Source organism: Cavia porcellus, unplaced genomic scaffold (assembly GCF_034190915.1).
Source record: "Cavia porcellus strain 051 isolate PalLab524CR breed Dunkin Hartley unplaced genomic scaffold, mCavPor4.1 scaffold_4, whole genome shotgun sequence".
NCBI lineage: Eukaryota > Metazoa > Chordata > Mammalia > Rodentia > Caviidae > Cavia > Cavia porcellus.
Window position 1 is genome coordinate 84,105,635 of NW_026947487.1, and position 20,043 is coordinate 84,125,677.

The following is a 20,043-nucleotide window of genomic DNA, read 5'->3' on the forward strand; positions in this document are numbered from 1 at the left end:
TTTTTTTTTTTTGTAGTTTATAATATTACTTCATTGTTCATCCCATTGAATGAGCAAGCCATCAAGACTTGTCTTATTTGGATCTCTTTCTCCACTAAAGCGTGTCACCATTCATCCTTAAAGATAGCAGTTCTTTGATTTGTGTGTTTCCTCTATTTCTCTTCTCTTCTCTCTCTTTTTTTTTTTTTGTAGGCCCTGAAAATAATTTCTTAAGATTCTATCTACTCTTTTATGTTAATAGTTCTAGGAAATAATGAAAGGCAGGCAGTAAGTAATAAAAAAAAAAAATTGTCACAGACCTGTGTGATACTCAAGTTCAGTGGATCTAGGAATAGCTTTTAGCTGATTGTTTTCTGTAACCTTCCTCATGAAACTTTGAGCATTTGGGCAGTTTGAAGTCTACAACATAAAGAAAAGGTGTTTGCCTGACTACAGTGAGGTAGAAAATGTATTGATGGCTGGAGATTTAGCACAGTGGCATAAGCACCTGCCTGGCAAGTGTGAAGTTATGAGTTCAAACCCTGGTACCAAAAAAAGAAAAAGAAAATGTATTGATTTAAAATTATAAGAATTTAGGTTTGAATTTGGCTCTACTTCTGTTTGAACCTCTCTGTTTGACCTCTCTGAACTTTTGATTTCTGTTAAAATTCAGTATCATGCTACCAGCTTCTTAATCATTAGTGGGAATTAAAGGAACTAACAGGTTTTAAAAGTGCCTGGAACAGAGGAAGCATTCAGCAAGAACTGGTTGGTGAAGTTATCCAGCCATTTACCTGGATTCAAGCTTCTCGACCATAATTTTGGTTGGTTGTTTTGGTTGTTTTCATGGTAGCAAAGTTTATTAAAGGTAAGAAAAGAAGCATGCTCTCTGCAAAGCAAATCTAGGTCAAGTAAAAGTAGAAAAAGAAGTACACTGTACCACATTAAGGCAAGCCACCATGTAAGAGAGAACACAATGGCGCTAGGTCATGATTTTGTTGTCTTCCAAAATAGGCTTTTCCTTCCAGCCAGAAAATTTACAATTCCAACTACTGCTGGGCATGATAGTGCATGCCTGTGGGCCCAGCACTTGGGAGTCCGAGGCAAACAATCACTGTGAGTTTGCCTGGACAACAGTGAGACCTTGTCTTAAAAAACTAAAAAAAAGAATTCCAACTAATAGGTTAGCGGTTATAAAAGACACTCTCTCCCCCTAGGTAGAGCCTTGCTAATCTTCTGGGCCTTGTCTTTCTCCAGGAAGGCTATGGCATTGGGGATGATGAATACTCCTGCGCATATGATGGCTGCCGGCAGCTGATTTGGTACAATGCCAGAAGTAAGCCTCATGTACACCCATGCTGGAAAGAAGGTATTCATTCTTTTACATTGTATGCATTGCCTGAGTTCAGACATCTGACTAGGCAGTTAAGCCTTAAAATGTCCTCAATAGAAGATGACTAAATGAGAACCAGGGTATCAGCCTTTGTATCACTGCCATGGATGTGAATGGCTTCCCTGATAAATTCACCTCAGTTGGAGCCTTCCTATAGCAAAAACATTTCAGAATATAAAATTCTTAGACCAATAGGCAAATGGTACTCCTAAGATCAGTATCAGGGCTGAAGATGGTAGCTTAGTGGTAGGACACTTGGCTAGCATGCACTAGGATCTAGGTTGTATCCCCAATACTGCAAAAAGAGAGAGAGAGATTGGCTTAGTATGAATTTGAATTTCTCCTTTGGGTCTGTGCTTTGAAGCAAAGCAGTCATGTAGATATCAAGGAGACAGGAATTGTAGTGCAGTAAAATGAGGATATTTTCCCAGCCAACATGGCAGTGGAATTGTTATTAGTCCAGCACCATGCCCTGAAGACGTTGGGTCAAATAGCAGAGAGTGGAACCTCTGAAAAGATTAATAGTCTCAGTACTGAAGCTAGATTGAGACTATAACCCTGCTCCTTCCCCATATGTTCCTCTCATTTTCCTACCATAATCAACATTATGGGTGCAAATCAAAAGTTCAGGCACATTTAAGGGAGCAGGAATTTGACCATTCCCATCAAAAGATAGCTTCACTTGACTAAACTGATAATGTGGGAAAAAAAAAAAAACAACAACTGAAAAGCCAAGAGGAGCACTCATTTTAGTGGTTTGCAGGTTCTTAAAGAAACATGAAACTTATCCATTTCAAAGAGAATAAGATCTGGGCACTATTTTAAAAACTGCCTCATTGTTAAAATAAAAACTTCTGAATATGTTTATTATAAAAGTTTGAAAAAAATTATAAAATAAAATGAATAAACTTTTAAACTCCCTACAATTCTTTATCCAGAATTGGGTTTTGTTTTTTGTTTTCCTCTAGTACTTGAAATTCAACCTAGGCCTCATTACATGTCAGGAAGTTCTCTGCACTGAGTTACAGCTTCAGCCTCCCTGCGTCAACCTTTTTTAGGCACAGTCTTGCTAATTGTCCAGTTGGGCTCTCCCCAAGTGGCTGAGATTATTATAGGCACATGCCACTGTGTTTGCCAGAGATTTTAAAAAACAATTAAATAAAAAAAGTTAAATCTGAGCTGTTCATGGTGGCTCATGCCTGTAATCCCAGCACTCAGGAGGCTGAGGGAGGAGGATCCTTGTGAGTTCGAGACCAGCCGAGGCTACAAAGTGAGCTCAAGGCCAGCCTGAACTGCACAGCGAGATCCTGTCTCAAAAAAAAAAAAAAGTTAAATCTGGAAGACATATATATCTGTTGCTATGCTTAGTACTTTAACAATTTTCCAGGTTATTAAACAATAATACTACTTTTTATGTCTTCTGAATATTGTACTATATACTTGTAACAATAATACTAATTAATGTCTCATCTTTGGACATTGACATATTTGCCTTTTACAATTATTATAAACCATTCTGCATTTTCTCTAGATAAATCCTTAGAGATGAAACTTGTCTAGCAATGGAGATGCACAATTTCAAGGCTTTTGCTAGGTTTTGCCAGATTTCTGGCAGCATTGAATGTTCATTGTTCTTACCTATCTTGGTGCAATTTAAAAAAAACAAAATGTGGAAATCTCATAGTTCTGTTTTATTTGAGAAAAGAGGATGAATTTTTTAAACAAGTTTTATCCAGGGAGTTTTATATAGCTCCAGAGAGGCAAAGAGGCACATGATTTTGTCTTGCCATATTTCATTGATCCCAACAACATGCACATGTTTTCCACATGTTAGCATCTTTGATAATGGGATGCATCTTACAATTATTGATTTATTTGGTTTGCAGCATATTTTTCTTAATGGTACATGAAAATATTGGTAAGAAGTGGTCAAACTGTTTGTGGAAGAAACAAAGATGGACATGTAGAATTATGGGCTAAAGATCCAAATTTAATACAGCACCACTGAGACGCTTTCAGAATCCTGGTAGTGTACAGCATTATCCTAACAATGTTTCACTTTATCCACTAGGAGACACAGTAGGATTTCTGTTAGATTTGAATGAAAAGCAAATGATCTTCTTTTTAAATGGTAACCAGCTGCCTCCTGAGAAACAAGTCTTTTCATCTACTGTGTAAGTAGCTTCTCTTAGTTGAAAATTTGGATGGTCAGATTTTCCCCAGAGGAGAGGGGAGGAGGCTTTCTCCACTAATGTAGGCAATTATGGTGGGAAGTTTATTTATTTCAAGTAATTTGGGACCTATTTGACTAGACCTTAAACTCTCCCAACATTTGCTATAGGAAGATAAAAGCAGAATATTCTCTGGTTCGCAGATCTGTCTAGGTTAGTAAACAGAATCTGCCTACCTTCCTTTCTATCAGGGTATAACTAGCTCACTTTGACTTTCCAAAAACTAGCGTAAAAATGAGCATTGCTTTGTTTTTATTAATTCTGTTGACCTCCAACTCATTTTTATTTGTAGATCTGGATTTTTTGCTGCAGCTAGTTTTATGTCATATCAACAATGTGAGTTTAATTTTGGAGCAAAACCATTCAAATACCCACCATCTATGAAATTTAGCACTTTTAATGACTATGCCTTCCTAACAGCTGAAGAAAAAATCATTTTGCCAAGGTAAGGAATCTGCCCAGGCTATCTCACGATGCCACATGCATCTCCTGAAAATGTGAATAATTGAGATACTTATTTCAACTTTGAATAAATAATTTTGAAAAATTCACTAAAAAAGGATTCCTGGGAATTATAAGTTACTAAAACAAACCCAGAGGAATATGTACAAACCTTTTTTCCCAACCATGTACTGAAGATTGAACCCATGGCCTTTGCACTGAGCTGTGTCTCCAGCGTATTTTTAAAATTTCTTATCATGAAGTAGAATCTTACTAAGTTGCCCAGGCTGGGCTGGAATTTACAATTCCCCTTGCCCAAGCCTCCCATAATATACCCAACTAAAAACCAATTACTATTGTAACATTAACTGAAAATTTTTAAGAATGATGTTTTCAAAAAGCACCAGATCCAGGTGGCGTTACAGGAGATATCTGTCAAATTTTTAGATATCAGAGAACTTTGTTTTTATTTAAAATGTTACAGAAAGAAGGAACATGTTCAAATTCTTTTTGCTCCGAAGTACTGGTGCTTGAATCCAGGGACTTTTGCACTGAGCTATATCCTCAACTCATTATTTTTTATTTTGAGAAAGGATCGTGCTACATCACTAAGTTGCCCAGGCTAGACATTCCAGTCCTGCCTCAGCCTTCCAGAGTACTGGGATTGGCGCTGAGGATTTAGCTCAGCGGCATGAGTACCTGCCTTGCAAGCAGGCGGTTGTGAGTTCAATCCCCGGTACCAATTAAAAAAAAAGTGGGGGAGGATTTAACAAACTAAGAGAAACTAGTGGTATAAATGAAACAAATTAGCAGAGTACTGGGATTACAGATGTACACCACCACACCTGGCTTCCAAATTCTTATGAGGGCAAATAATGTTGATATAAAACAAAAAAAAGTATAGCACATACACATACATACTGCAGACTGACTTCACCTGAATGCTAGTGTAAAAATTCTAAGTATCAGGAAAGCAAATGCCTCTATTAATGGACTTGAGTTTATTAAAACCTACTTTTTTGGGAGTTTAGCTGCATTAGCAAAGATACCAAACCAATACTGTTCCACAAGTATTGGGACAGTAGTAATGTCATCTTGGATAAAAAGGTCACTGCCTTTTTTACCAAAAACTGTGATTGGCATTAATTGTCTCATTGGATGAATGCCTGCTTGTCTTCCTTACAAGTTGAATACAGTCTATTCCTTCAGCTGGGGAAAGACTCCAGCTGCTTCCTGGTAATTACTGCAAGTTGAAGCTTGTTATACACTATGGGCCAAAGTTGATCATTTTTTTTAACAGAGCAGCTGCCTGAGACTGTACAAGGTGGAGTATTCCTGTTACTAATGCCACACAGTGCCACTATTTTCAAGGAAATCATAATGGCCAGGGCATAGCTAGTGCTGGACTATTATGGCACCCAAGGTACCTATAACATAATGGAGTGCTGGCTCCTATTTTTGCTCAAAATACAATTCTAGGGGCTGGAGATTTAGCTCAGCAGCATAAGCGCCTGCCTTGCAAGCAGACAGTCGTGAGTTCAATCCCCAGTACCAATAAAAAAAAGAAAAAGACAAAAAAAGTACAGTTCTAAGCAGCCCTCTGAGCTGTGCTTCACCTTAGACTTCATGTCTCAGTGGCTCAACAGTTTGTTGATGCGCTAAAGCAGGAGCATTATTTATAGCAGCAGACACTTGGTAATATCCCAAGAATATAAGGTCTACTTTTATCCTAGCTCAGGGATCTGAGGTGTTTTCCTACAACTTCCGTTCAGTTTGTCTTGTGCCTAACAGAAATTCTGAACTTTCTTCTTGGTGAAAGTGTAAGGCAGTGCCTCTCTTACCTGTCACACTCCATTACTTTAATATCTAGCCTGCCTTTTCCTTGGATGTCTCAAAAGGTAGAACTGATCCATCTGAGATCGCCTTGAGCTGGGTACAGTGGCATATGTCTGTAACTGTAACCCAACAATGAAGGAGGCTGGGGCAGAAAGATCACAGGCTCAAGCCCAGCCTGGGCAACTTAGTGATTTAACAATACCCTACCTCAAAATTTTAAAAAGGGATGGGGGTATAGCTCAAAGGTAGAGCACTTGCTTATCTGTGCAAGGCCCTGGGCTCAATTCCTAGTGCCACAAATAAGTAAATAATAGGTAAATTGTAAAAATAGGAGTTACTCTAAAGAGTGGCCTTAGTCAAGACTGCTTTAGCACTTAACTGTGCCTGCAGAAGAAAGTTTTCCTAACTCAAATGACAGTAAGTACCATTTCTTGGAAGGTTGCCTTTTATACACATAATCACGCTAGCCTGGTTTTGTCCTGTTTTGAATAAAAACAGCAGAATTATTACCAGCTAGGTCAATCCTATGTTGTATCTAGACTGTTTTCCCTGGCAGTGACATTGAGACAGGAATTGCCTACCTATTGTAAAGCTAACCACTGGTATCTTTGGTATCTTGCTCCTCTTAAAAGTCCAGTTAAGGGGGCTGGGGATTTAGCTCAGCAGCATAAGTGCCTGCCTTGCAAGCAGGTAGTCATGAGTTCGATCCCTGGTGCCGATAAAAAGGAAAGACAAAAAAAAAGTCCAGTTAAGAGGCAGTTGCATAATCCCAGCACTTGGGAGGCTGAGGCAAGAGGATTGTTGCAAGTTCAAGATCATCCTGGCATCCTGGGCTACAAAGTGAGCTCACGGCCAGCCTGAACTGCATAGCGAGATCCTGTCTCAAAAAGACAAAAAAAAAAAAAAAAAAAAAAAAAAAAAGCAGTTACAAATGGGAGCCTTAAATATAAACATGTTTAAAACCATTTTCTAATTAATTATACTTTCTAATTAATTAATACTTTCACCCTGTATTCCAAAAATTTATGTTCAGTGGTATGTTTTTACTGACATTTTACTCATTGGAATGGTAGTGATACTACCTGGGAGTTTATAAATTGTTTTATATTGTATATACTCTCTCTCAGTCTCTAGTTTTCCTTCCATTTACTGTTTTTTTTCACCTTATTATGGAAAGCTTCAAATACATAGAAGAAAAAGAACCATACAGTGGCATACAATGTGTCACTCTCAGTAACTGCCTCTCCTCTCTCTTGTATGGTACACACATATATACACTACTGTTTTTCATAGTATTCATCAGCATTTAACATTCTGTGTACCTTTTTAAAATTTATCTTGTAATTTGTGTCCCTTGATTGGAGTTTAAGCTGTCTGGAGGCAGGGACACATTTTCACTGCACTGCTCTGCACTGCTAATCACCAGGACTTGGGATAGTTCCTGGCAAACAGTAAGCCATATGTAAATTGAGCAGATGTTTCACATTATGTCCATCCATCAGGGTTGTAGCTTCAGCAGAGCAGTTCTGGCTGTCTGCTTTCCTGTTCCATGCTGGTCAAAGTGTAAGGGAAGGGCTCTAACCCGAGCGTCTGGACTTACAGGGCGTCTATAGTGAACTGTCATAACTCCTTGAAACTGTATAAAAACTTCTATGTGTGCATTTTTTTTTCATTTTTTTATCGGTACCGGGGATCGAACTCACGACCGCCTGCTTGCAAGGCAGCTGCTTATGCCGCTGAGCTAAATCTCCAGCCCCATGTACATTTTTCTTAGAAAAACATCCCATATTTTCATGAAACTTTCAGAGATAATGCAATTTAAAAAGTTGAAAAGAACACTGGATTTAGAACCAAAGGATTTAAATTTGATCCTTGATTATTTACCATGTGTGATCTTATGCAGATTTCTTTAAACATTTTTATCTGTAAAATTAGAATAGCCTTCTTCACTCCTAAGATTAAAACAGTTTACCACATCTGACAGCTTCACTGAACAAAGCTTAAAGCATATTAATGTACCACCCATAAACAGAGCATTTTGAAACTGTTTCTTATGCATCACTGCTAACAGGACCTCTTGTTGACAGTGTGAATTTCAAACTGCTTTGTCTATTTAGGCACAGGCGTCTTGCTCTGTTGAAACAAGTCAGTATACGAGAAAACTGCTGCTCCCTTTGTTGTGATGAGGTAGCAGACACACAGTTGAAGCCATGTGGCCACAGGTAAGAAAATCTATGTGATTGTTTTATCTTTATACATCAAGCAACATTTCATCTTGTTCTTGAATTGCTTTCAGAATGTTATCAGTTCTAAACTGTTCATCAAAGTGCACTGCAGCTAAATTGAACAAAATGAGAAATTTAGTTTGCCAAGTAGTTCCCAGCTGTCTTCTAGGAAGTACCTCAAATAGAAGTTGCTTGATAAAGAAGGTCTATGTTTTTGCTTTATTTTTTTAATTCAGTATTATATTATAATACTTTATAAAATATAAAAATGTTTTAATGCTATTTATGAACTGGCAAATTGCTTTTAAAGCTTCCTTCCTCATTAGCGGCTTCTTTAACCTCTTAACATTTTACATGTAGTTAGGTAGAGTTTACCTTTTAGGCATTAACTTGACTGGCATTTATGTCTTTTTCCTCAGTGACCTGTGCATGGATTGTGCCTTGCAACTGGAGACCTGCCCATTGTGTCGTAAAGAAATAGTATCTAGAGTCAGACAGATTTCTCATATTTCATGACACCTGTGAAGTTGCATCATGGACTTAATTCTACTCAATTCCAGCCAATGTCAAAAAGAAAAACAAAGAAAAAAAAATCTCTAATCAGTTGTACGCACATTGAAACTTACAGCCATGGCCAGGTTTTATGCTAAAAATATGATAGTTTGTCAGAGACAAAACTCTTAGAATCTAATCCAACTTGCCAGCCCTGAGAAATTCCTTTAAGGCCAAGAAAGCTGAATGCTAGCAGCCAGGTCTGTGGTATTTCCATGAAAAACAGTAGGAGACAATGGCCTCCTGAGTGCCGAAACCACACCGGAATTCTCCATGCTGGGTTCATCATTTGATCGTTTAACACAGGATGTTTTGTGTCATAGTCTAAAGTTTTTATTTTGGGGAGAAGTCATTATGGAGAAGTCATTGACAGCGTTTCTGGGTTAAGCATACTTCTCACTGGTCAGAGAGACACCGGTGTATTAAGCATGGATGTTGCACTGTAAGACTTGAATCTAAAAATTAGATTCATACAGGTCAATCCTACAAGCAACATGGAGAACCTGAAAGAAGGTGCATAGACTGTAGAAAAAAACCCAAATTTTTTTATATTTCTGTGATTCCAAAGAACATTCTAGTTTTTTTTAACTGCAGAAAATTGGTGGTATTTTCACATTCATGGTGTTTCTATCCAATTTCAGTACCCACATTTTGTGAGGAAAAAAATGTTTTACCAATGCAGGAGGGATTCTTAAATTAGTTGCAATGTTAGACTGGTATTTAGGGTATTTTTAAAGTACCATCAAATCAGGTTTTTGTTTTTTGTTTAAAAGTTTTTTTAAACAGTATTGTTTTTGGAAGTAATATACTTTGAAACTCTCGAATTAATAGTCTCAAAAACTCTAGAGGACAGTCTGAAAACACGTATTCCTATTGTTTTAAATAAATACATGTTTTTGAATATTGAATTCAATCATGGATTGTTGACTATGTCTTCATCAAAAGTGTTTATCCCTCTCAGGGTCTCTGGTGAAGACCTTCAAGAGTTCAGTTTTTTCTCCCAGAAAATTGGAAGGTAGAATTGTAAATTCATAGACTTATTTTATAATGGTGTACCTCAGCAGCTGCCTTTCAATTTATGCCAAGTCCTTACTGAGTTTATACTTGAATAGTAAATATGTCTTCTGAGTTTTACAGTGTCTTAAACTCAATGCACATTTTTTTCTTCCTTTACCACCCTTTCTTGTTTGTAGTCTATTAAACCTGTCCTATTACAGTGCTGATTTCCTTCCTGGCTGTACTTGTTGGGGTGCTGGATTTTTTTCCATGTCTCTAGTCTTCCATAAATCCAAATATATATATATATATATATATAAATTATATATATATACATAGAGATATATGTTCTCTTTAGCGTGTGGTGAATACAGTAATTTGCATTGAAGAATAAATCATCTGTTGCCTTTTTTGACTTAAGATTTCACAATGTTCATTGGTGCCAACTGCTATAGTTTTAAGATATACTTTCATTTCAAGGAATACTTTCAGGATAGGAGAGAATCAAGCAGAAGAATTAAGAAGTAGCGGGGTATGGTGTTGTACACTGTAATCCCAGCACTCTGAAAGTTGAAGCAGGAGAATTATCATAAATTCAAGGCCAGCCTGAACTACATAGCAGACCCTTTCTCAAAAAACAAAACAAAAGTAAACTAGGAAACTAGGTGTGGTGGTGCACACCTGTAATCCCAACACTTGGGAGGCTAAGGAAGAAGTATCGAAATGAGACCCTTCACCACCACCACCACCCCAAAAATCAGTCTTACTCGTCCAGGAGATCTTTATTAAGCACCTAATGTGCCATCTGTTTGCAGAGTGGTGGCAAAAAGAAGACATTATATTTGTGTTTACTGTAATAAATTGTCAGTGGCCTGAAGGAAAAGAATAGAGTCCTAAGAATAGGAAGAGAATATTGTTTTACAGAGAATGAAGGGAAACAAGAGTTTCAGTGTTTGGCTGGTACAGGGGTAAGGGACCAGGCAGAAGAACCCTGAGGAAATAGCATCAGTGAAGGTAAAAGGAAAACAGAACACAGCTAGGGAAAAGCGCTGAGGCCCTGCTTCTAGGGCTAGGTAGCTAGGTAAACACAGCATTTATAGCAAATGGCCTAACTAAAGCAAAGAGCTGAGGAGGCTTTGGAGTCTGATAAAAGGCCCTGCTGCTCAGAAGACAGGACACAAGTGAGGAGATACCATGTTCCAGTGTGCAATCAGGGGTGCTCATGAAGGCCACATTAAAGATTTTATGTTTTAACCTAAGTAATCGCTTCTTGGCCTTTTGGCTAAGCTCAACTGTAGTATCTGTTCTTATCAGTTTTAACCTAAGTATAGTATAAAGTATAAAAACTGAAGCTTGAAGTACCTAGATAAATACTTTTTAAAAAGGACTCTGGCCAGGCATCATGGTGCATACCAGCACTTGGGAAGCTGAAACAGGAAGATCATGAGTTCAAGGTCTGGGATACATAGTGAATTTGAGATGTGGACCAGCCTAACCAAGTAACAAGATCCGGTTTCAAAACTTAAAAACAAACAAACAAACAAAAAATGACTGACATCTGCTCGGAAAATAATGGAATGGAAGAATTAGGTAAGGATAGAGAAACAAAAAGTGGAAATCATAAGGAAACAGAAGTAGTCCATCTGAGAGGTAAAAGTGATCTGTAAACAGTGGAAATACAGAAAAATCAATGGAATTACTAATCTGCCAGTAGTCAGAGGAGTGATGCAGGAGCTTGTCAGCTTTCTAGAAATGTACCCTTGAACTTTGTTCCTAAGTTGGTCTACTTTTCCAGTTAAGTTCTAGGCAAAAAAAAAGATTTTAATATTAAATTAAACCATACAGAAATGGAAGCAAAGTTGTAATCTTGGAGGCCATTTCAAAGGAAAGATGTTTATTCCACATAGAAGAGAAAAATTAGGGCTTGGTAAGCATTCATGGAAGAGAGTAAACAGATTCATATCCTGCATGAAAGGTAAGCATTTTAACGTATTAAAAACTTACTCCTGATATGATGTGACCAGCAGGAAAAACAAAAAATTAGAGGAATTTCTCCACTGATTCATCCAGGAAATTCAGAGCTCCTGCCAAAACAAAATTTAGGGAATCGCCACCTTTTGTGAATGACATAAAGCAGGAGAAAATCATGGTGCCAGTGCAGAGTGCCAGGAAACAGTGGTTGAATCACAGAAACCAAAACAATTTTAGCAGCAGAAAATGACTTTTGCAATAATTTCAACTGTCTCGAATGTGTATACATGAAAACAAACTTCCCAAGTAAGATCAGGTCTTTCCAAGATTATTAACTGTTGTTCTTTAGCTATTTATTCACTTAGAAAAAAATTTTAATGCTAATCCACCAAAGATTTCAAAAATCATTAATGGGAAAGCATGACTTAATGTATTTGTCAATTTTTAATTTAAAAGGTTATTTAATTTAAAAGACTATTCTGTTCTTAACAGATTCTGATTTCCAAAGTTCTGATTTCCAAAAGTATGCTTAATGACCCAGGGATTAGGGGCTATATCACGTGATGGTGGGCCCTTCAAAGTGAGAACCTATGGTCTCAACCTTCATTTCCCATTCATTAAAGTGGAGATAATAGTTACCTTACAGGAGTTTTGTGTTTGGCTTTTTATCAGTTTCAACTTTTTAAAAAAACTATATTTGTAAATGCTGAGCATAGTTTCTGGCACATCCCTGAATATATGTGAACACCTATTCTTTCTTCCTTTGTTCTTAGAAGCAAGAATGGTGGAATTTTTAAATTATTTGGCATTCCTCCCATCATTTAACCGGGGCTGGGAAGCTGATGCAAGAGGTTTGAAAGTTGAAGCCCAGCGTGGGCAGTTTAGCAAGATCCTGTCCCAGAAGCTAAAAAGGGCCAGGCATGATGGCATACACCTGTAATCCTAGCACTTGGGACTGAGGCAGGAGGATAGCTCCAAATCCAAGGGCAGCCTAGGCTACATAGTTCAAGACCTGCCTGAACTGCATACAGGGCCCTGTTCTCAAAAAGAAAGAATAAAAAGAAGGAAAGCGGGGGGGGGGGGGGGGAGCAAGCTGAAAGGGGGTAGGGTTATGCAAAGACCCCGCAGTACCAGAAAAAAAAAATTGGATGATGGGGTTGTAGCTCAGTGGTTGACTGCTTACCAAGCATGCCAAAGCCCTGGGTTCAATCCCCACATTTTTTCTAAAAATGAGATTTATGTCCTCTTCCCATAAATCTGGATTATCTCTATGCCTGTCTGACCATAAGTGCCAGGCAGCTTTTACTTTCTATCTCTTGAAATACAGTACTTGCTCTTGGCCCCAACCACCATGGAGTAAGAAAACTCAGACATCTTCAGACTTTACATGGAGATAAAAAAAAAGTCAACCTCTCCCCCAAGTCCTGGTGCCAACATCCGCAACTGAGAAACTCAACAAGAGCCAACAATTGCAGGTCATACGTGAGCTCCTTAAAAGCCCTAGTAGACAAGTGAAAGGGAGATTAATTGTCCATGCCACGCCTGCCCAAATTGCAGATTAGTTAGCAGAATAACTTGCTTTAAGCCACTAAATTTTCAGTTGGCTTGTAACATTAGTAGATACCAGATGAAGCAAAACATGAAATCAAATTTTGTTGTTCCTCCACTCTGATCCCATGACTTAGTAAGGTGATCAAATTCACTTAGTCCAGAAATAAATGCAGTGTGTTCTTTGCTGAGCTTGCTGTGAGCTATCTAATCCTACTTGATAGAACAGAATTCAGTAATTCAACAAAGCATTTTTTATGTTTAGTCTGTTTTGGTGAACTAGAGATTGAACTGAAATCCTTCACTCTGAGCTATATCCCTAGCCCATTTTTTAAAATTGAGATGAGGTCTCACTAAATTGCTAAAGTTCCTAGGCTGGGCTCAAACTTACCATCCTCCTACTGCTATCTGGTAGTTAGCCAGAGATCCAGGACAGGATATCCTGGGAGGTCAGAATAGCATACTTCTTGAGCTGTCGCATACGTTCAGGAGTTCAGGAGAGGTTCCTAAGTTATCTAGTTGCCTGGGACCCTGTAATTTACAGGCCCTGCTTATTTCTTCAGTCAGCTTTGGGACACCCTATCTCCTGTGTCACTACTCCAGTGCCCCCAGGCCCGGCTCAGCAAAGCTTTTTTGATGCCTGTCTTCCACCTTGTACTTTGAGAATTGCTGTACCCCACAGAACTGTGTCTTTTGTAATTATCTTTAGTTCCAGATCCTACAGCTACCTATCTTATCTCCATTCAGAGATGTCTGCTAATTAACTCAGTTTGGCCATCTGATCTTCAGTTTATACTGACATCCCTCTAGTCAAATACCACACATCTGGCCATGCAACAAAATGCTTAGTGGTCCTATCAAGAGAAATAAGCTCCAGGATATCTTCATGGAAGAGACCTTTCCTGGAACAGTTACAGATTTGTGATTGCTCAAACTGGCTCTGTCAGCTTTTGTCTTGCACAAATAACCAAGAAGCCATTTATTGCCTAATAATCTTCATGATGTGAAGTTTGTAATGCAAATTACAAGACAGCCAGTTCATGCGGTGGGGAATTGTCTATCGTGGTAAGTGGGCGTGTAGCTTTTTCACAAGTCAAAGTTTCCATAATACCTGATTCAAGAGGGGAGACTGGCATTCAACAATTTGGCAATTTAGTGTTCTTAAAACCTGCTTTCCACTATATAAATTACAAAACACTGCGAGGTGCAAAGTTGTAAGTAAGAAAACAAGCTCCATTTATCCATAAATGAGGACAACGTGTGATTTAATCGCTACACCTTCCCCAGTCCACAGCGTATTTGCTGAGGCCCAGCATTCCTCTGCAACGTTCCAAGTCCCGGAAATCCGCTCCCTGCGTTGCCCTGCCCCCGACGTCAGTACCGCCCGCCTGTGATTGGTTGGTAGGAATCTGCGCCCGTGAATGGCGTGGTAACCATGGTGATGGAGGCGGGCACAGCGCGCGGTGGTCTGTAACCGACTGCTGGGCCAGTGGCTGGGGCGGCGCGAGCCGAGCGGCCTGGCTGGGCAAGGGCGCCTGAGCCCAGCCTTTTGTGCTGAGCCGGCTCGGCGGCGAGGCCTCCCCAATCCGGCCGGCCGCCGTGCCCTCGATGCGGGTGGGGACTCAGCGGAGTAGAGCCGAGGCTGGGCCCGGGCAGTGGGCGTGGTGAGAGGCCGAGCAGCTGGCGAGTCCACGCAGGTAGATGCGGCTTTGCGACGATGGACGCCCTGGAGGAGGAGAACTTGGCCCTGTCCTTGTGAGTGACGGCAAGTCCTCGGCCGCGGCCCCGGAAAGCGGGTGTGCTGGGCGGTGGGGGACGTGTTGGAGGACAGCCAAGGCTCCATTCCAGTTCCTGTCTCCACGATCACGGGGTTCAGGTCTTGGGGGACAGAATTTCGGGGCGGAGGTCACCAGTGTATCAACACCTCTATCACTGGCCCTCCGGCCTGAGCCTTAGTCATCAGCAAAATCAGGCGGATTTGAGTCACCAAAGCCTGGGTCAGTGAACCCTTCGCCCCTGCCGCCCTGTTCCCCGAGCGGTTCCTGATGAAATCTCTGGCCTGGTGCTCGCCCCCACCAGGTTCGCTCCGACCAGCAGATGGGGCTGGCGCGATAGCCAAGATGCTGTGAGTACATCCCACACGAAACAACTGCCGAGGACCCTGGAGATGTCCCACGCTAGCTTCAGCTCTCCTTAGTTTGTTTTGTAATTCATTGTCAGACTTTGCCAAAGTGTGGCTATTACATTTAACTCGCAGGTCACAGTTGGTCAACGGACAGTTCATCTTTGTATTTTTTTTTCCCCTTGTGCATGTTGGAAAGTAATCATAATTTTAAAAATTAACTGTTGTTTGAACCAGCATCTAATCCTGGCATATTTTTCAGCTCCTCTGCCTCTGATGCAGAATTTGATGCTGTGGTTGGATACTTAGAGGACATTATCATGGGTACGTTTCCATGCCACAACCTAATCTGTGCTCTCTTTACCTCTTAGACCCTTGTTTTTAAGATATTGAAATCAACTCGAAGGGTCACTTTGTAAAAAGAGAGAAAATACCACGTTAGTTGTACATTTTAATGTAGCACAGTGTACTTACTATTAAGTGAGCCTTGCTGAGATTTGTCTTAGAAACAGCTCTGTAATACTTAAAGCAATTAATCAACGTAGATTTGGGGGCCTGAGGGACTTACTCCACAATAGGCACTTAGACTATGGAGCTCTTGTCAAAACTCCATGAAATACCTACTTTATTTCACATATGAGGTGAGAGTGATTTTGTTTTTTTGATAGTGTTTTTCTTTCCTGTTGTTGTTTTGTTTTTGTGTTGTCATTATTGTTGACATAAAGTCTAACCATATAGTCTAGGCAGGCTTTGAATTTATGTTGCCCAGAGTGTCATCAAATTCTTACTCTTTCTGCCTCAGCTTTTCCAGGACTGGTGACATAGTCATGGGCCGCTCCACTCAGATTTTAGATGGATGTATGTTTTAACATTTTTGTGCTATAAAACAGTTTAAGCCAGGTGTAGTGGCACACTCCTGTAAGCCAGCAATCAGGAGGCTGGGGTAGCAGAACTGTTGTAAGTTCAAGACAAGTGTGGGCTACAAAATGAGCCCAAGGCCAACCTGAACTACACAGCAAGACCCTATCTCTAACCCCCCCCCCATTAAAACCATATGCATACATGTTCATCAAGAAAACAAAATATCAAACTTTATTTGGATCTCTGTTCCTGGGTTTTGCGTTCCTATTTATGGATCCTTTGTTTTTTTGAGACAGGGTTTTGCTATGTAGTTCAGTCTGGCCTTGAACTCACTCTGTAGCCCAGATGATTCTCCTGCCTCAGCTACAAAGGTGTTGGGATGACAGGCATATGACTTGTCTTCTCATAAAATCAGGATGGCTTTTAGCCTTCAGTGAAGAGAATATATTTTCCCTATTGTATTCAGATGATGAGTTCCAGTTACTACAGAGAAATTTCATGGACAAGTACTACCAGGAATTTGAAGACACAGAGGAGAATAAACTCACCTACACACCCATTTTTAATGAATATGTAAGTAGATTTCTGTTTCTCCTATCAGGAAATTAATGTCCTTTAAACTGAATTTAGAGTATGTACCCCATGGTTTATACCTTTGTCTCAGTACTCTGGGAGGCCGAGGTAGGAGGATTTCAAGTTCCAACCCATCCTGGGCAACTTAATAAGATCTGTTTCAGAATAAAGAAGGCTGGGCTCAGTGAAAAGTAGTACTTAAAAAAAGTTTAGAATCAAGGCTGAAATGTACATGTATTTTAAAATATGCCAGCACTGCATTGCCAGGAGTTCTAATTACAATTTGTTGTAGTTCATTTTTCTCTGTCTTATTCCTGCGGCTGTTTCCCAAAAAGACTTTCAAGCAATATTTGATAAGCTTGCAGCTTGTTATTTAAAAGAAGTTTGGCTTCACTGTAATCCTGCCTCCAGCTACAGTACTGTTCACCATTCCTTGCATTGTATGTTTTTGACAACCCATTTTATTTCAATGCTTTCTTCTACATAATCCAGTAAAGTACACATGGTTGTTAAGTAAATAGGAAGGAGACCAAGACCACTCACTAGGTAGAAGAAAAAATAAGATTGGGGTCCAGAAACCCCAACTGTTCACCCTTAGGTCCTTACACCCTACCCTGAGGCCTCTTGCAGCCTCCTGGAGTCACCTCGTCTGTCTTAAGTCAGGCATCTTTAGTGCTTTCTTTCCAAAGAAAGCACCACAGAAGCAGGCACCATGGAGGAAACTGGCTCAAAAAATGAGCCATGACTGCCTCCCAGTGTGCTGCGCACAGATCCTATCTGCACAGGAAGAGGACCCCTGCTCATTGCCTCCCTGACTTGGGCTGGAGACGGGGAGCCTGTGCTCTTGGCCTCCATTCAGGCTAGAGTGGTCATCCTGTGATAGCACAGCTACCTGCAAATGCCCCTCTGGGCACCAGGGAGGTCCAAGACTTAGCCAGGACAGGACCAGGGTAATGGTCCTTTCTAACATACCCAGTGATTAGCACAGAGTCCATTCATAAAATAGGACCTCAAAGATTCCTCCCAAGGGCTGGTAGACGGGCTTTCTAAAAACGAGCCCTGTTTCCATAACACAAGGCTCTGCTATAATCCTTGCCACTGCTACAGATTTCTCTAGTGGAAAAGTACATTGAGGAGCAGCTGCTGGAGCGGATCCCAGGGTTCAGCATGGCGGCCTTCACTACAACATTACAGTGAGTCCAGCTTGGCTGTCTTTCTCACCTCCCTCCTTCCTGAGACAGGAAGAAACACCCTCCCTTACTGTCCAGTGAGAGACTTGGGTTAGGTCTGGGTGGGGGCCCTCTCCACATGTTTTGGAATTCACCGAAAGGGTCTGTCTTATCCCTTATTCCTGTAGCTGCCACACTCTCCTTTACAGGCACCATAAAGATGAAGTAGCTGGTGACATCTTTGACATGTTACTCACGTTTACAGACTTTCTGGCTTTTAAAGAAATGTTTCTGGACTACAGAGCAGTAAGTTACAAGTGCGCATTTATCTAGCCACATTGAACCACTGAGAAATTCCAAGTGAATACAACCACCTCCTGTCCTTCCTCCTGGGCCCCTCTAACTGGCCAGTGTCCTTCCAGCAGCCTTTGAGATGGGGTAGGGGGGTGGTGATCCATTCATGCAGAGGCTTTTTCATGCTTTGGGGAAGCGGGCCAAGTGCCACTGTTCAGTTCCCTAAATAATCAAGACAATCCCAAAGAGCTGAGGTGAGTCTGTCTTGCAAGCTCTTTAAAAGAAATGTAAATGTTTTCCAGTTTTAAGTGCCCACAGCCAGTGTTGTACAGAAATGCAAAATAAGCTGCCTCCCTGGTGGCCCTCCCCACCCTGCCACTGCAAGCTGCCCCTTCCCCACCCCAGAGGCAGGGTTCTGAACCAGAAAGCCCTCTTTCTGGGCCTTGCATCTTTAAGTTGTTTCTTTTTTATGTGTAGGAAAAGGAAGGCCGGGGACTGGATTTAAGCAGTGGCTTAGTGGTGACATCATTGTGCAAATCCTCTCCTGTGCCAGCTTCCCAGAACAATCTGCGGCACTAGGTAACGAATGGGATCATTCTGGATGTCACCAGCTAAATAGTCTCAGAGAGACTTCGGCTGATGACAATAGAAGAGTGCATCTGGGAAAGACTTAACTGTTCTGCAGCCCTTCATTCGTGTTAAGTATTTACAGGTCAGAAACATAACCTGACCCTCCTAGCCCCATTTCTCTTCAAACACCTTCCTATATTCGGTAACCCCAGTGCTCCTCCCCAGTGGACACCTACTCAGGTGCTTCTGAGTGAGGCTTCATCTCCCAGCTTCGCCACCGTGCACACCAATATGGCTGTCAGCAGTGTGGAGGAGCCCAGTCACCAACCCTGTCCCTGCAGGCTTTGCATGAGTCCTTTTGTGTATTCACAGCTCTTTTTTTTAACATGGGTCAGAGTTTCAGTCTTTCAGCTTCAATGGGGCTTTTGTTAGGGAGTATTAATCCAGAGTCACTCACCTGAGCCAGTCACCCAGCCTGAGATCTCAGAATCTCCTGTGACCCCTGTCCTGGCTGGCTGAAGTGACAGAAATATCCTTTACCTGAAAGCTCCATTGAAAATCTACTCCTTTCTCACATCTGTACCGTCTTCTGCTGGTCCTGATATAGTCTCCCTCTTTCTAGAAGTCTCTTTTTAAACATTATTTTCAAGAAAATATTTTTATAGTTGAATACTCAGGCTAACCTAGTGGATATGATCTTGGAACTTCCATGATCACCCACTTAAAAGATCAAAGTATTATATGCTGTGTGCTCTGTAGCTGTCAGTGCTGTGAAGGCAAAAATGCTTTCTTCACTGGTGTGGATGTGTGTGCTGTAGACTAAAGCTATCCTGTTGTAGTAAACTCATGCTGTCCTGCTGTTGAAGCATGTTAAATGAGTTTCTGCTTGCTTAAATCCTTCCCGTATCAGCCACTTGGTTGGGTATGGTGGGATAGGTAGAGACTGCAGTTTCTTCTTCCTGTCCATACCTCTCCTGCCAACATGGTGCTCCCCTGTCCAGCTTGGCCAGTGGACACTCTACTGGTCACCTGTCAGCGCTGACTTAACACACTGTTGGGTAGACTATCACCGACCTGGAAACAATTCGCATGTCTACAAACAAGAAAAAACAGTTCAATTCTAATGTGTACTTTTGATTTCATTTATAGTGAAAATGAGAATCTGTATTTCATGTCACTCATCTCTTCTGGATTTAAAGAATAAGCTATAAGCTGTGTTTTTCTGTACTAATATGTTGCTTACTTTTGTACCATGAGTAAAATTTGAGGTGTTTTACAAAAA

At 40.6% G+C, this 20,043-nt stretch overlaps 2 protein-coding genes and 1 pseudogene across 7 annotated transcripts in view; all 3 read left to right on the forward strand.

Moving 5' to 3' along the window:
- Rspry1 (ring finger and SPRY domain containing 1) overlaps positions 1 to 9,873 on the forward strand; it is a 40,905-nt gene extending 31,032 nt beyond the window's left edge. For all 5 annotated transcript variants that reach the window (XM_003472072.5, XM_013154813.3, XM_013154814.3 and 2 more), the window contains 5 exons: positions 1,237 to 1,348; positions 3,444 to 3,546; positions 3,896 to 4,048; positions 7,998 to 8,102; positions 8,525 to 9,873. In XM_003472072.5, the coding sequence (XP_003472120.1) occupies positions 1,237 to 1,348; positions 3,444 to 3,546; positions 3,896 to 4,048; positions 7,998 to 8,102; positions 8,525 to 8,621 (570 nt within the window). In that variant the 3' untranslated portion in view covers positions 8,622 to 9,873. The remainder of the gene's footprint in view (positions 1 to 1,236; positions 1,349 to 3,443; positions 3,547 to 3,895; positions 4,049 to 7,997; positions 8,103 to 8,524) is intronic.
- A 1,042-nt stretch (positions 9,874 to 10,915) lies between these two features.
- On the forward strand, positions 10,916 to 11,088 carry LOC111757451 (U2 spliceosomal RNA; annotated as a pseudogene).
- Positions 11,089 to 14,614: 3,526 nt separating this feature from the next.
- Arl2bp (ADP ribosylation factor like GTPase 2 binding protein) lies at positions 14,615 to 20,043 on the forward strand. 2 transcript variants are annotated; one of them, XM_013154974.3, is made up of 6 exons: positions 14,615 to 14,927; positions 15,557 to 15,618; positions 16,622 to 16,728; positions 17,836 to 17,921; positions 18,107 to 18,214; positions 18,669 to 20,043. In XM_013154974.3, exons 1-6 carry the CDS (start codon positions 14,890 to 14,892, stop codon positions 18,694 to 18,696), a joined length of 429 nt encoding a protein of 142 aa, XP_013010428.1. In that variant the 5' UTR covers positions 14,615 to 14,889; the 3' UTR covers positions 18,697 to 20,043. The 2 variants fall into 2 exon arrangements, with proteins under 2 accessions (XP_013010428.1, XP_003472119.1); XM_003472071.5 differs by having other exon boundaries at positions 14,617 to 14,927; positions 18,107 to 18,203.